Raw genomic sequence first — 16,101 nt, 5'->3', positions numbered from 1 at the left:
AGCATTAATCAGCACTTTCTGAAGAATAAGCATGAATGATCTGGTAAATCCCAAATGTAAAAACTGGTATGTGGGGTGGCTTGGGGTAAGGATCAGGCTTTTCATCTTTGCAGGCTAAGTAGGATGAACGAGATCGAGTTAGGAGTCCTTCCTGTCCTGGGGTGGAGTGTGGGGCAGTGCTCAGTTCAGTTTGAGGAGAGTCCATTGGGAATGGGACAGTGGGAAGGGCCAAGGCTTCTAGGATCCTTGAATGACTTTACCAAAAGCCAGCGTTGTGCAGAGAGGAAACTGAGTCCCAAAGAGAACACCATCTTCCCCTGACTCATGACTGCTAATGACAGATGGGACCGGTCCTTGTCTCTGCACGGTGTGGGAGAGGGCCGTGACAGGGGTCACAGGAGTGAAGGAGACCCTTCAGGGGAGCTCACAGACCTCACAGGAGGCGCTGGACAGATGGCTGGTGGTTTAGGGGGCTGACAGTCCTGAGAAGACCTTGTCCCCACAGGAAGAAGGGAGGGAGCAAGGAGGCAGGATGTGGAGGGCAGGGAGCTGTCAGCGCCAGGAATTTTTCACAGAGAGAAAAGGGGTGACGAGTGGAGGTGGGTTAAATCCCCCCAACCCACCCCCTGCCTGAGTTCCAGTCCCCCGAGTTCCCTTCTGTTTTCTTCTGTTGCTTCTCAATTCTACTCTGAGGTGGAAACTGCCATTGTACCTGTTCCCAAAGGGCTTTTGCAGAGACAAAACTGGCCACTTGGCCTTTCCTACTCCCTCCAGGGTCAGGACCAGGATTTTTTTTTTCTCCCTCCTCCCTTTCCTTCTTTTCTTGCTTTTTAAAATTTTATTTTTAATGGATACAATAATAAATGTACATTTTTAAAATATGTGTTTTTTTAATTGTAGCTGGACACAATATTTTATTTTATTTTATTTATTTTCACATGGTGCTGAGGATTGAACCCAGTGCCTCACGCATGCCAGGCGAATGCTCTACTGCTGAGCCCCAGCCCCTAATTGTACATTTTTTTGGGGGGTCCAGTACGATGTTTTGATGCCTGTATGCCTGATGCAATGATCAAATCAGGGCAATAGGGCTATCTATCACCTCCAGCATTTGTCACTGCTGTGCATACGTTTCTAATAAGAGAGAACTCAGAGCCCCACAAGGAGCCCCACTCTGGCCTAGATTTCCCATTTACGGAAGGCACCGCTGGTGGTGACTTCTTAAATCTGGCTGGGCCAATTCCTACAAGGCCAGGCCCGGGTACCTCGGCCTGGAGAAGGAAGAGCTGCAGCTCCGGGCAGGGCAGCCTTGCCTTGCTGGTGACACTGACAGCGAAGCCCCAGCAGCAGTCTGATCTTTACCTGGTGAGTGGCCAGCTTTTCCAGGCTTTTTACTTCCATTGCTTCATAGACTCCCCACCAAAACCCAAACAGGAAGTTGCTGTGATTATTTTGGTATCACAGAGGAGCAACCCGAGGTCCTCAGAAGCTAAGAGTCATGATCAAGGTCACCAGGCAGAAAGGTGAGGTCAGGAGTCCCAGCCCCGTCTGTCTGACCGTGCCTGCCTCTGTGCCTACCTCTGCAACCAGGAAGCTGGAGTGAAGGGGGGTTAGAGCAGGGCAGGTGAGAAGTCAGGCTTTGGAAGATAAAAGTGGTTCCTACAGATGGAGGAGAGGCTGGTGGCCTTTGGGATCTCCCTTAGTCTCTGCTCCTCTTAGAGGGGTCTTGAGACTAGAGGCAGGCCTTCCTTCCTTCCTTCCACCCTTCCCTTCTTCCCTCCTTCCCTCCCATCATTCTTCTCTCCCTCCCTTTCTCCCTTCCTTCCTTCCCTCCTTCCCTTCCACCCTTCCCTCCCTCCTTCCCTCCCTCCCCTCTTCTCTCCCTCCCTTTCTCCCTTCCTTCCTTCCCTCCTTCCCTTCCACCCTTCCCTCCCTCCTTCCCTCCCTCCCCTCTTCTCTCCCTCCCTTTCTCCCTTCCTTCCTTCCCTCCTTCCCTTCCACCCTTCCCTCCCTCCTTCCCTCCCTCCCCTCTTCTCTCCCTCCCTTTCTCCCTTCCTTCCTTCCCTCCTTCCCTTCCACCCTTCCCTCCCTCCTTCCCTCCCTCCCCTCTTCTCTCCCTCCCTTTCTCCCTTCCTTCCTTCCCTCCTTCCCTTCCACCCTTCCCTCCCTCCTTCCCTCCCTCCCCTCTTTCCTCCCTCCTTTTCTTCCTTCCTTCCTTCTTTCCTTCCTTCCTTCCTTCCTTCCTTCCTTCCTTCCTTCCTTCCTTCCTTCCTTCCTTCCACTGATTGAACCAGGGGCAGTCTACCACTGAGCTATATCCCCAGCCCTTTTTTTACATTTTGTTTAAAGGCAGGGTCTCCCTTTGTTGCTGAGGCTGGTTTTGAACTTGTGATCCTCCTGCCTCAGCCTCCCAAGTATCTGGAACTCCAGGCTCTTGCCACCATACCCAGCTGAAACTAGAGATATTTCTAAACTAAGCTACAGAGACTGGCTTCTTTAGCAGAGGGAGGTTATTGGGGGGCCTACAGGCAAGATGAGAAAAAAGGTCCATTGACAGATGAAGACAAGCTCTGGTGGGACAGTGACTGGACACAGCTGGCCGCTGGAGTGTCCTCGGTTTTCATCCCAGCCCTATCTCTAGCTGTGTGACCTTAGATAGGACGTTTCCTCTTTGATCTTGGGTTCTCCGAGCTGTGCCCTGATGCTCCGTGTTTTCTGAGGCTCCTTCCTGCTGACAGCCTGTGGTTTGGGCCTTGGATGTTCAGATGGGGCCTCCAGAAGGGGAGGCGGGAAAAGACTTAAGAGGGCGTCTCTGGGAGAGGAGTTGTCTTTTGGAACGTAAACAGACCTGGGAGCCTCAAACAGGCAGCCCCTTAAAAGGGCAAATATGTGTGTGCCCAGAGTGGGACAGGCCCTGCCCTTGGGGGATGGAACTTCTCTCTGGAGGGGCCCTGTCTACCTTTCCCCTTCACTCCCTGTGCTTAGGGAGAGGTTGAAACTATTCAATAACAGGTGTGGCCTGGACGAGAACCAATCAGAGCAGTCAGGCTGTGAACAGGAGGTATAAGGTTGGACCAGGGTGTCTAACGTTTGGTCAGCCCAACCCCTGCGCATGATTCTTCCAGAAAAACCTGGCTTAGGCGCTAAAGAGCCAAGAGTTGGATGGGGCAAGTTGAGTGGGTGAGGCAGGAAGAGGGGACTACTATCCTCCCAGACATCAGCCTGTCCCCCTAGAGCCCTGCCATGCTGCCACCCAGCCTCACCACACCCTCACGCCCTACATGATGCAGTCCAGCTGACCAGCTGCTGATGCACTGCAGAGCCTTAGGAGACAAAGGGGAGCTGGTCTGTATTCTGCGTGGTCATCCCCTGCTCCATAACAGGCAGGGCACCTCCCTGGAGCCTGTTGCTGTCTGCCTGAGGACATGGAGCCTGACTGTTGGCCATCAGGGCTTTGTCTCACACACTCTTGGCCCTGGCTACCAAGTCCTGTGGAAGTCTCCCTTCCTCTACATTTTCCTCAGCTGCCAGCCTGTCCCCTGCCATCTGCCTCCCCACCTTCAGACCCTGGGACTGATTCTCATTCCCTACAAAAGGTTCCTGATGGCTTGTCACCTGGTGACAGAGATTTCAATCAGTATCGCCTGACTGAATATTAAGGACCCGTCTTTCCCCCTTTTCCATGAGCATAGGTCATTTCCCAACTGACCAAGAGACATGTACTCAGCACAAACTAAGCACAAGTACTTTATTAGCTACAGAAGTGGGGGTGGGTGTCAAGAAGCAGGAGACAGGACCCCTGCCCTCCAGGGGCCTTTGCTGTATTCATGACGGGCAATATCAACATGATAATTAAAAGATATCCTTAGACAATGTGTTTTTTGAGGGTTGCCTGGGTCCATTAAAAGACATATCACAAATTTTGTAAAAACAAAACAAAACATAAAAACAGAGCCAATAAAAAGTTCTAGAATGACAATTAAAATAGATCATGATTTATGTGAAAAGCCGGATGTTACATTAAATTATTACATGGATAAGAGTTCAGAAATAAAGCAATGTTCTCTAGAAGTTATCTTGAGTTCACTAGGAACAAGTTATGCTACATGTCTCTTGTTGTTTTTTTCTTTGATAAGGTTCTAGAGCTTGGTGCAGAGGAATGCCCTAGATTTAGCATACCTTGAGTTCCACAGGGTTTTAGGAAAATTTTTTTCATTTTGTCATCATAGAAAAGGGGGCTGGATAAAAGCATAGTCATGTGGCTTTCGAGCTGGTTGGAGCAGTGAACCGTGAGAGTATCAATGACTAGTTCTCTGGCATTCTGTGATGAGGTGGTTGTGTTATGGGGTTGAATGTCTTTGTCATTGTTGACATGTTCAGTGACAATGTGGATGATGGCCATAGACCTTCTAATCAGTCAGTGATCTGAATCAAGGAGAAACAGCTAAGAAGAAATGATACCCCGCCCTGAAATGAATACCATCCAACAGAGAGAAATAATCTTATATTTATGTTGCAAAACTTCAGATCTGTAAGAATGGGATGGGGAAAATCTAGCTCGGCCTTGTTGCTATTTCACATTTATCCAAGTACAACAGGCTGGGCAGAAAACTGAGCAGATGTCAGAACCTCCAGTCCTCTGTCCGTGGGAGGCTTCTGCACTAGGAGCTGTGCCACAGAGTCACCTTGGGGCTTTCCCTGCCAGCCCACCTCCACCCTTCCCTCCCTATTGGATGGTGCTTTTAAATCAGTTACCCCCAGGTCCTGCAGCAAGTCGAGTGAGTGAACCCTCTTGGAAACCGATCTTGCAGAAGGAGGGGAATCGGGTCCTGTCTACACAGTCATGGAGAGAGGGTAGCTGAGTGCTAGCTCTGAGCACCTCGAAGTCACATTCCCTCCTCTAGGGGCAAAGAGAGGGATGTGAAAGTGTCTGTGGCAGAAAACACTTGGGCACGGTAGGAAGGACATATAAATGCCTCCAGGTGGAAGGAGCTGGAAGAAACAGAGGCAGGGGGGGAAAGGGAGGCAGCCTTGGCTATTGGCTGTGAGCACCTGGCAGCCTGAGGGACAAGGATTCTGAAGGCAGAGTGACCTCTGCCCCCACCTGCCTGACCGACATGCCTGATTGCCGATGCTGTCTGTCTTGCTTCCTAGATCGTGATGAGGACCTGAGCATCTGCCTGCTGACAACCCCGGCCTAAAGTGACCATGGCCCCCCGCAAGAGGAGCCGCCATGGCCTGGGCTTCCTGTGCTGCTTTGGGGGCAGTGACCTCCCTGAGATCAACCTCCGGGACAACCACCCTCTGCAGTACATGGAGTTCAGCAGCCCCATCCCCAACCCGGAAGAGCTTAACGTGTGCTTCGCAGAGCTGGTGGTAAGTGGGTGAGGGGCAGATGACAGCGGGGGAGATGGACAAGCAGAGTGGAACAGAGTGAGAGTCCATGAGCCGGGTCTCCACCTCTCAAGGGTCCTCTTGGGACTGAGGCAGTACCCCATAACATTTCAGCAATGCGGAAAAAGTCTCTCACTGGGGTGGGCACCATGCAATGGTCCCCAGAAGAAGAGACCCACCTCCTATTCCCTGGGAATTCTCAGTCACATGGCAGGAGTTGGGCTGTCATAGAATGGAGCAGATCCTAGTTTTTGTGAAATTAGGCAGTGAAGAGTGTCAGAGAACATCAGAATCCTCAATACCTTTCTCTCTTCTGCTTTCTGGAGTTTCCTCTGGGCCTCTTGACCTCAGGAGAGGAGAAAGGACAGAGTGGGATTCTTTAGGCAAAACTGGGCACCTTGGAACAGGCTGTGAGTGGCAAAAATATGGAGGTAGAGGAGTCTATATCACACCCAGGATCTGATTCAGGTCTGGGATGACTAAGCCCTACATCCAGTTGGGTTAACCACAGGTGTCATTCCTTCACATTGGCACCAGACCTTCCTGACCCCTGGCGGTGCCCCTCCAGACCAGAGGCTCAGCCTGACATTGTGAGGATGACCACACAGAGATGGAAGAGGATGGGAGCACCATTCCTTTGTGAGGTTCCATGATGAACCAAAGCCTGCACATCAGGGAGGCCTGGGCCTGAATCCTGACTCAGGGCCTGAAGCCCAGTTGCTCTGCCACTAGCTCTTGGTTCCTTATGCTCATGGCTGGCCAGTAGTCAAGACATAGAAAAATGGTACAGGTGGTTTGGAATGTGACTTACACATGCTTTTGCTACGAGATAAGGCTGGTGGAGGCAATCCAGTCCCACACATGAGACCCTCTGGGTTATCTGAAAAATGTGTCCAGCCTCCTTCTCACCTCAGTAAAACTCACTGTTTCCAGATTTATTCCTTTCTCCAGAATAGGATCGGGGAACAATCATTTGCTAGTGTAAATAGTGTTTGGAGTCTGACTGATATTAGGGATGTTTTCCTAATGTAAGTTTGGAAAGAATGTGACAAGAATTGTTCTCCTTTTGACCCTTTTTGTCCAACAAGTATTTACCTAGCATCTTGGGTGGGCAGGATCCTCACAAGGTACTTTAGCAAAAGCAAGGGTGACTTGGACAAGGCTCGCCTGCAAGGGGATGGGTGTCAGGTATCCGTCAAAACAAATGAAAAGCCTTTTCTTAGAGAGACTGCCATGCTCTGGGCCCTGCAGGATCCCAGGTATTTAGAGTTGGTCTGACAGACAGGGCCCTGCATCCAGAAGGGGAAGTCATCCTGGGAATACTGGTCTGGAAAGCAGTGACAGAGTGGGAAGCCAGGGCAGGGAGCCCTCGGGGGGCCGTGGGAGCTTTAGTCTAGACAGGGAGGTCACAATGGCCTCCGTGAAGCATCGACATTTCCATTGAGACCCCAAAGCCAAGTGGGGTTAGATAAGTGGATGGGGAGGTAGAATAGAGGCTCCTTTGAAGAAGAAACAGCCTAAGTGAGAGTTTCAGGTTAAAATAGAGCTAAGTCCTTTTGGGAAGCACAGCAAAAGTCAGAACAACTAAGAATTTGGGGCTGAATTCTAGGGAATCCTAGGAAATCCACCAGGTTGAGCCCCAGTGGAAATCCACCGGAGGTTTTGAGGTGATCCATCTGCTTTCTTAAAAGACTATTCAGGGTATCTGCTGAAGAAGGGGCTTGTGCTGATCATTAGGGGGCTGTTGTAGGCCACCAGGCTAGAGGCAGTGGTGGTTTGGACCAAAGTATCATGAGGAAGGAGAATGGCAGATTTAGGAGGGATTTAGAAGGACGGGTAAAAGGCAGGAATCATGGACACCCAGGCTGCTGAGATGAGGAGCTGGGTGGGTGCTGGGGCCCTGCACAGGACAGATATACAGGAGAAGGCTCAAGCTTTGGGGACTGAGATGACGAATTCAATTTGCTTTTCTCTCTATGCTTCAGTTTGCTAATCTGTAAAATGGGTTGTTGCATGATTCAAATAAATGAATAATAGCACTTTCAACAGTGCCTGGCACATGGTAATGTGACTTAAGTGTATGAGAAACCTGAAGATCACCAAAGGGAAAAGTACTGGAGTCAGCTGGGTCTCAGGGTCTGCAGCTCAGGAAGCTGGTGGGCTGGAGGAATAGGTCTATGAGGTGTTGGCCTAATAACCAAGTCCTTGGGAATGAATGTGAAGGACGGAGGGAGAACAGAGAAGAACACTGTACCATGTCTCAAGCTTTTGAAGACAGAAGAGACATCATCAAGGGAGCCTGAGTAGAAACGTAAAATGAAGTGCATGGGACTGCCTGAGAGTGTGACTGCTGAAGGGACCACAGAACAGGTTCCATAAGGAGGGAGACGTCAGCAAAGTCCCATGCTTCCTGGGCTGAGCAGAATGGCCAAGAGATGCCCATTGATGGAGAAATGGAGACTGCTGGCAAGTGCCTGAATACCCAGAATGCAAGACCAGATGTAATCCAGGAAGGGAGCGATGGTTCCTACCGGGGAAGGTCAGAGAAGGCTCGCTAGAGGAAGCCGCCGTTGCGCCGCGGGAGTCATAACACGGTCCTTAGCATGGTTGGTAAGAAGAGGAAGGGCTGTCTAAGAAGAGGAACAGATTTGAAGAAGGGCTGAGTTTGTGCTGGAAAATGTCAGGTTAGGTACATGCGAGTGTCATTTTTCTTTGGTTTCTGATCCTGACGGTGGAAAGGAAACCTCAAACAGGGTTCTGATGATTTTTTTCTTTTATTGACTTTATTTTTTTAAATACAATTCTTATTACACATATAGAGCACAGTTTTTCATATCTTTGTATATAAAGTATGTTCACACCAATTCATGTCTTTATACATGAACTTCTTTTGCATTACAATTCTTATTACACATATAGACCACAATTTTTCATATCTCTGTATATAAAGTAGGTTGACACCCAATTCTTGTCTTCCTACCTGTACTTTGGATAATGATGTCCATCACATTCCATCATCCTTGCTAATCCCCTGCCTCCTCCCTTTGACCAAGGACATTTCTGGGATATGGAGAGAACCCTTCTAGGTGTCAAACTTTGTTTGACACTAAATCTGCAAAAGTCGTTAGTTCCCAAAGCAGGTGAACTGATGGGCATTATTTCACATTCTCATTGTACGCACGCACCATCCAGATGACAGCCACAGGCCACATGCAGCCACTGACTGGTCTGAACGGCATGAAATATCAAGGAAAATCCATACTGGATTTTGAACACTTAATTTGAGAAAGGAATATAAAATATTTTACTGATAAATTTTTACATCAAATACCTGTTGAAACAGTCATGTTTTAGGTGTATTGGCTCAAAAATGTATTTGAGTTAACTTCACTTATTTTGTCTTAAATTTTTAATGTGGCTAGAACATGTTTAAAATCTATATTGCCCATATTATATTCCTATTGATAGTTCTGGTCTAGAAGAAGGAAAGTCTTAATTGTTTTTCCCTTGAATGGAAGTATCCAGAAACGGTTGTAGATGTTGAGATTTAAGACCCTTAAACTACCTTGGTTTTGCTTTCACGGTTGCATTTGAAAATATCAAGTGTATTTAGTAGTATTATGCTTTGTTGTCCTCTTATGAGTTTTGTTTTTGATTTTTAAAATGTGCACAATTTCATTGAATAGCACACCATGTTCCCAGTAGCCTGTTAACTGTTATCTTTGATGAGCCCTGGGGTTGCTGATGAATTATAGGAAAAGAAACTTCAAAAAGAACTTTTGTAGGGACCACCCACCATAGCAAATCTCTAAACTCACCCAAACTACTACAGAGTAACCCCCAAATGTGACAACTGCAGAAGCTTCCAGTTCTACTTTCCAGAAATGGTGGGCCCACCTGGAGGAGGCCCCAGCCTTGTGCACGGACAGCCCCTGTGGTGGAGAGGCTGCTTCTAGCGGGCACTCCCTCCAGGGGAGGGGGATCAAGGCTGCCCTTGATGTAGCTTGCCCTCTGCTCAGCCCCTTGTCCTCATCTGCTCTCCTGGGCCCCTGCTGGAACCCGCATGGAGGTTGGGAAAGCCAGAGGTTTTCTGGGGGAGAGACTCAAAAGGCAGTAGATTTGAAGAACAGGGCAAGCATCTGAGAGAGAGGCAGGACTTGCTCTGTAAACGGCCCCTCTCTTTGTCCAGCCTTGTCCTGTGTTGTTGGCAAGTATAGGAAGGCTCTGGGTAGGAAGACCCGAAACCCTGGACAAGAGGATTAGGGAGCTTCAAAGTAGGGCCAGCGAAGAGCAGGAAATGGGGTGAGCTGGAGGAGGAGAATGGACTTGTCCAGATAAGCCAGGGGTGGACAGGAAGTAAGGGAGTTTGAGTAGAAGTACAGGCTGGGTTGGAACAAGGGATAGGGAAGAAATTCCCCTTCTTATCTTTGGTGTTCTTTGGGAGAAAGATAGTAGGCCAAGGCATAGGTTTGGGGGCCTTCTGATTTCCGGTAGGCCTGAATATTCTACTCTCAACCACCGCTGGGTTTCAGACATGATTTTTCTTATTGCCTTTGCAGGATGAATTGGATCTCACAGACAAAAACCGGGAGGCTGTGTTTGCACTGCCTCCCGAGAAGAAATGGCAGATCTACTGCAGCAAGAAGAAGGTGACCCCCTTTCTCACCTTTCCAGCCGCATCCCGGGGCCACAGCCAGGGCCAGCTCTTGATGCCTTAGTCAAACATTTGTTCCACAGATAGTCTCATGAGCTAGCGCCCTTCTAGGTGTGGGAGGAACAACAGGCAAAAACAGAAAAAAAAAAAAAAAAGGCTTGGGTCACATGTCCGTCCTTGGTCTCCTCACGGTCGTCCTTCCTTTTTTCCTTTAAAGAAGCTGTGGGTGTCTTGCCTGTTGCCCTCCCTATAAAGGCCAGTGCCAGGCTGCATTGGGTTTCCCCTCTTTCTGCTTCCCAGCGTTCTCTCCTCCGGCTCTGCAGCCCCTCGGTTCATCTCCTCCTCTCCTAATCTCTCTTGTCTCCTTTATTTTAGCTTTTCTGTTTCTTTTCCTTTCTATTTTTCTTTTCTTGGTTCACTTTTCTCCCCTCCCTCCATTTTTCAGACTGCAGTTTCGGCTCCTTTTCCCAACCTCAGAGTAGGGGTATTTGGGGTGAGGATCTGGATACTCCTCCATCCCCTGGAGAACACAGGCAGGTCCAGGTGGGGTCTGAGCTGACCCTCTTTCCACTCCCCATGCCCATTCATAGCTCTTAGTTTACTCTTCCTGGTCAGGATATTTGTCCCATCCCAGGGCTCCATATTGAGCCAGGCTGACCTTATCATGGCAGGTCATAGAATCATAGACCCTTTCAGAACTGGAGGGAACCTGAGAAACAATCCTCTCAAGTCCTTTATTACATAGGAGGCAGGGGAGGCCTAGAGAGACCATGGGCTCACCCAGTCACCCACCAGTGACAGCACACAGCCAGACCACTGCTGGGGACAAAAGAGCCTCAAGGCACACACTGTAAGACTTTGTTTAATATTGCACAACCTGTTTATGAAACACCTGCAGAATACAATGGTCAGTGTCTACTAACATAAGAAAAGCAGGCCTTGAAAAAGCTCTAGTCTTGGAAGAAAGGAAAAGGAAGGAGGAGAAAATGAACTTTAGGAGTAATTAATCATATTTCATGAGTCTCCACTTTCCAAATTGATTACTTCAGAGTTTCCTTAATATAATCTCTTGTGTAGCTCAACTAAAAGATTTGTTAAAATATAAGGGCATCTCGCGGTACTTTGCAAACCAAATTGTGTGTGATTTTCTCATCTACTCTGACACCTGTCTGTCTTCCCACATGGCAGTTTCTCTGTCTTGCCACCTGTCTTAGCCTCAAGATTTCAATAACTCTACCCAGTCCTCTTAACCATCCCCCACCCACAGCCTTCTGTTAGATGCCCGCCCCCAGGTTCATTACAGACAGTTCTATAGAGCGTGTTCCACTCTTTCTCCAGAACTGGACTGTTATAGCAAAGGCAGGATGACTTTTTACTCAGTACCTTCCGGCCTCACCATTGACTGGCATTCAGTAGGTATTCATCAAATGCATATGGGATGGATAGAATAATAAGCCAGCAAATGCAAGAAACTGTATGTTTGCTGATACCATTGTTTTTGCTGGTGCAATTCCTCCCCAAGGTAGAAGAGGGAATATTTGGCATTTACTCATGAAGATTTTAACACATAAAGCCCTATGAGGTCACTAAGACCAGAACAGGGCAGGTTTTGCACTGATCTAAAATTTGCTTGAGTAGGCAGAGCTGAGGGACTAGGGTCAGCTGGCAGCTAGCAGAAGGGAGGGTTTGTCAGGGAGGTTCTGGAGGAGGTGAGTTTTTATGTAGATTTGCAAGCAGGAGATTACAAATCTTGACAGCAGATGAGAAAAGTATCCAAAGTGACCACAGCACAGGGACAGAAAGGAACAGGATGTGTGTCACACCCAGAGGCAGATCCATTTGGCTGGAGAAGGCTGGATTTCTTTCAACATTAATGGCTTTTGAACTCCACCATGCTATCTCAAGCAAGGGGAAGAGCTAAGCCTTTCTCTTAGGGGTTGAGAGCCACCCGAAGGTCCTCTGCACTGCTGCCCAGCTGGCCAACCCACTTCATTCTGGGAAGTTTGACAGTGAGTGAATCACAGGCAGAGAAGGGGCTCCTAAGCCTTTCTAGAACCCATGGTCTTGGGAGTTGATTTCTTTTTTGTAGTTGCTATTTATTGAGTGCCTCCTGTATGTTTTGCACTACACCAAATGCTTTATATCATTATTCTCAAACTGAAAGACCAAATTTCTAAATTTCCAAACCGCCATAGACCAGTACTGTTGTATGATATAAGAATGACATCAGCCAAAAACGAAAGATGTACAAAATATAGGCAAAAATTTGTATTAGACTCAACAGTCATAAAATTACATTTTATTAAGTGTAGGTAGAACAGTTAGAGCAGGAGAAAAGAGTTTTAAAAACGGTACATGCCCTCCATTGGAAGTGTCTGCCTGCATAGTTTCTGCCCGTGTCATTGGTAGGTCACGAGATTCAGTGTTTGTTGTCTGATTTTATCAAGGAAGAAACAGGAGCCTGGGGAGGTTTTGCATCTTGCTCTAGTCACTCACTGTGGTCAGGACTGGAACATTCCCTCTGCTGACTTCAGACAGACTCAGGGTCATAGGCCATGGGTCTTGCCAGTGGACCCATACCATCCTTCTTCTTGTCCCAGGAGCAAGAGGACCCCAACAAACTGGCAACCAGCTGGCCCGACTATTACATCGAACGCATCAACTCCATGGCTGCGGTGAGCGGCTGCTCCTCCCTTCTCTCTCTCCACCTGGGGAGAGTAGGGGAGAGTCAGGCCCTTCCGTTCACTCCGTGTCCCACTCCCTGAGGTGTAGAAGTTTTCCATTATTCCTGAGAACTCATCATAAATCCACCCCTCCTCTGTGCGACTTCAGAGTGCCCCAACTATTTAAGCATTCATTAACTCATCTGGATGTCACCGAGGCTTGGGAAATAGGTTGGGCCAGTAATTCTTCCTATTTCACAGAAGAAGATAGCGAAGTCCTAGACCAGAACCTGGGTCCCCTCAGACCCTCTGTCTTAGTAAACTAATCCCTGAGGCCTCACTCTTCCTGAGGTGAGGGTGCCTCTGAGTCAAGCCTGGGTTGGGGGACAGGTGGCCCAGTGTGACCAGTTGACCAGTTATCCCCTCTTACCTGCTGGCTCCTCAGATGCAGAGTCTGTATGCGTTTGATGAGGAGGAGACAGAGATGAGGAACCAGATCGTGGAAGACCTGAAGACGGCGCTGCGGACACAGCCCATGAGGTGACTTGGCCTCTTTCCTTCCTCACTTCTGCGTCCATGCCCAGGTGCCCCCTGATGTGCTCTGCTCCTATGCTGGCCCCTGCCAGATCTACCTGGCATTCCTAGACTCGACCTCACCCTTTCACTTCCAGCTCCGTCTCCCCTCTGCTGGGTCGCTGCGAGCTGCTGGGGTGGGGGTGGGGGGAGTAGAACCCAGGAGAGGTTCAGATAAGCCTCGGGTCCTCAGGAGCTCTCTAAAGAGGGATCAAGGGCAGGCCCTTGGTATTTGGAGGAAGAATAGAACAGGAGGGTGGCCAGATGGACAAAGCACGTAAGGAAGGACTTCCTAAGAATGAGGGGACAGGGTGAGTGCCCCCGTCAGGGAGAAAGTGGGTGTGGGTTAAGAATGACTTCAACCAGGATCGGGGGATACAGAGTCAATGCATGAGCTTTGGCCATCTCTGAGTGGAAGCCATGGGGCTGGAGAAAGGAGGTGGGTGTCTCAGGTGCCATAGGAGGACTCCTCCTACCCTCCCAGACCACAGTGTATAGGGCCCCAAAAGAGCATGAGCTGTAAAGGATTCCTTGCCTTTGGCTCTGGGTGTATCCAGGCATGTGCGGGAACTAGCTGGTGAGAGAGGATTGTTAAATCTTCAGCAACGGTGCACACTAGTTGTTAAACCTATTAATTACATAAACTTATGAGTAATTAAATTATATCAAAACCAATACTTGGAACACATCACTCTCTAATTCTTTTTCCACTTTGCTATTACATATGCTCTTCACTTTTGAATTTACACTCTTGAATTTATGCCCTTTGTGTGTGTGTGGTGGAAACACGGCTTAAATGAGGCATCTCTTTCCAACTCCATGTTCAATGACATCACCACAGATAGCTTGAAATCAGCTAGGCTAGGAGCATTTATGTCATGGAAATGGACAAACAGAACAATCAGGTCTTTTCTGCTCTCTCTCTCTCTCCCCAAGGAGCTAGTTATTTAGCACATGGCAACCGTCGGGGGTATGTATGCATTGTCCTGGTCCTGGTTGAGCTCTCTGCCCTGGGACCTGGAAACAGCCTCCAGGAGGGTGGAGCATCCACATCCCTGTGTCCCTCTGCGAGGGTGGGGGTCAGTCTGGGAAGGACATGCAGGAAAGAATGAGGCGCTCACAAAGTAAAGGGGTCGAGGAGAGTTGCCAAGTTCGTCCACTTCAATTCATTTTTAATTTCCTTAATAAAATCTAGGTTACAAAAGTTACACATAGTCATCGTGGAATTTTGTAGCATACAGAAGAGCATCTATTAGAAAAAAGGAAAAACATTATCTATTATTCGAGAACATATTCTAGGCATATTTGCACCATAGGTATAATACAAAATACCTATAAATATATTTATCTATTGATTATAGACAGTGTTCCCTAAGCTCAATTTATAACCATTTCCTCAGTTCGTGGGGTATTATTCTACTGAATCAAGAACTGTAAACCTTCTTTTGTGTGTTGCCTTGGAGTCTGGCACCCAGATGAAACCTATGGAGTGTTTCTCAGAAATGATGTTTTTTAAATAATAAAAGAGATAAATAGGTAGGGTTAAAAAATAAACAAATTCAATTAAAATGTAGCTACCAATATTAAAAATGCATGAGATAGCAATAAATGTGCCTCTTTATGCTTCCCACAGCAATAGCTGGCACCAGATCTGATAACAACCACCATAATCTTGACGTGCTGATGGGTATAAATGATTTTGAGATCCCAGCAAAAACTATAATTTGATATGAAAATAGCAGTGATTTGTTTGGGTGACAGAGTCACATATTCTGCTAATAGCACTCTCTTTGATAGCCTGCACTCATCATTGAGGGAAATGCTTAATTTCAGTTAGAGGTTTTCAAAAATAAAAATGTGATTGTCTTTTCCCCTCCCAGTGCTTGGACCCCTGAATGCTATCCATAGACTCTTTGCAGAAACACAAACTACAGGTTAAGAAGCCCTGAACTAAATAGATTTTAATGTTTTCCGCTAACATTCTTGATAACTTTGCTATTTTCTTGAGGATCTCCTGAATGTAGTTTTCCAGCCTTGGTCCCTTAGCTCAGCGAGTCTGATGGCCCCTCTATATTGAAATCCTTCTTGTTCTCTGGTTAATTTCTTTTAATTCCCATTCTCATTAGAGATGGATCTTTAGGTTTGCTGGCATAATAATTGTGATCATCCCTTCACCTCCATCCCATTTAAACTATGCAATTGACAGTCAATGCTATGCAAGTGCACACTATTTAAAATGCCAATAAAACATGAGTTTTCTGTGAGGACGATAGGGTTTCAGTGCTTTGGGTAAACTTTATAAATGAACCAAGCAACTGCTGTAGATGGGACGTGGTCCATGGTAGGTCACAGGTCATGAGGTGGCTATTTGCAAAATGTACACAGAATGACCTTCAGGATGCCTCTTTTGCTAACGCCTCTGGCTGATAGGTTTGTGACCCGCTTCATCGAGCTAGAGGGCTTGACCTGTCTGCTAAATTTCCTCCGGAGTATGGACCATGCCACCTGTGAGAGCCGCATCCACACCTCCCTCATCGGCTGCATCAAGGCACTGATGAACAACTCCCAGGGGCGAGCTCACGTGCTGGCCCAGCCCGAGGCCATCAGCACCATTGCCCAGAGTCTGCGCACAGAGAACAGCAAGACCAAGGTGGCCGTGCTGGAGATCCTGGGCGCTGTGTGCCTTGTCCCTGGAGGCCACAAGAAGGTGCTGCAGGCCATGCTACACTACCAGGTGTATGCAGCAGAGAGGACGCGCTTCCAGGTGAGAAGTGTGACTACAGGTGGTGGTTGGTGCCAACAGGGTGGGCAGAGGTG

The 16,101-nt window shown here is 48.0% G+C and overlaps 1 protein-coding gene across 4 annotated transcripts in view; it reads left to right on the top strand.

Annotated features, from left to right (window-relative positions):
* Positions 1-16,101, top strand: part of Daam2 (dishevelled associated activator of morphogenesis 2) — a 122,435-nt gene that overhangs the window by 57,658 nt on the left and 48,676 nt on the right. For all 4 annotated transcript variants that reach the window (XM_078020068.1, XM_005318727.4, XM_021721931.3 and 1 more), the window contains exons 2-6: positions 5,155-5,376; positions 9,954-10,043; positions 12,649-12,723; positions 13,157-13,251; positions 15,715-16,048. In XM_078020068.1, the coding sequence (XP_077876194.1) occupies positions 5,209-5,376; positions 9,954-10,043; positions 12,649-12,723; positions 13,157-13,251; positions 15,715-16,048 (762 nt within the window). In that variant the 5' untranslated portion in view covers positions 5,155-5,208. The remainder of the gene's footprint in view (positions 1-5,154; positions 5,377-9,953; positions 10,044-12,648; positions 12,724-13,156; positions 13,252-15,714; positions 16,049-16,101) is intronic.

This window comes from Ictidomys tridecemlineatus, chromosome 8, assembly GCF_052094955.1.
Source record: "Ictidomys tridecemlineatus isolate mIctTri1 chromosome 8, mIctTri1.hap1, whole genome shotgun sequence".
Classification (NCBI taxonomy): Eukaryota; Metazoa; Chordata; class Mammalia; order Rodentia; family Sciuridae; genus Ictidomys; species Ictidomys tridecemlineatus.
The sequence above is the reverse complement of the archived record's forward strand: the minus strand, read 5'-3'. Positions and strand labels throughout refer to the sequence as shown.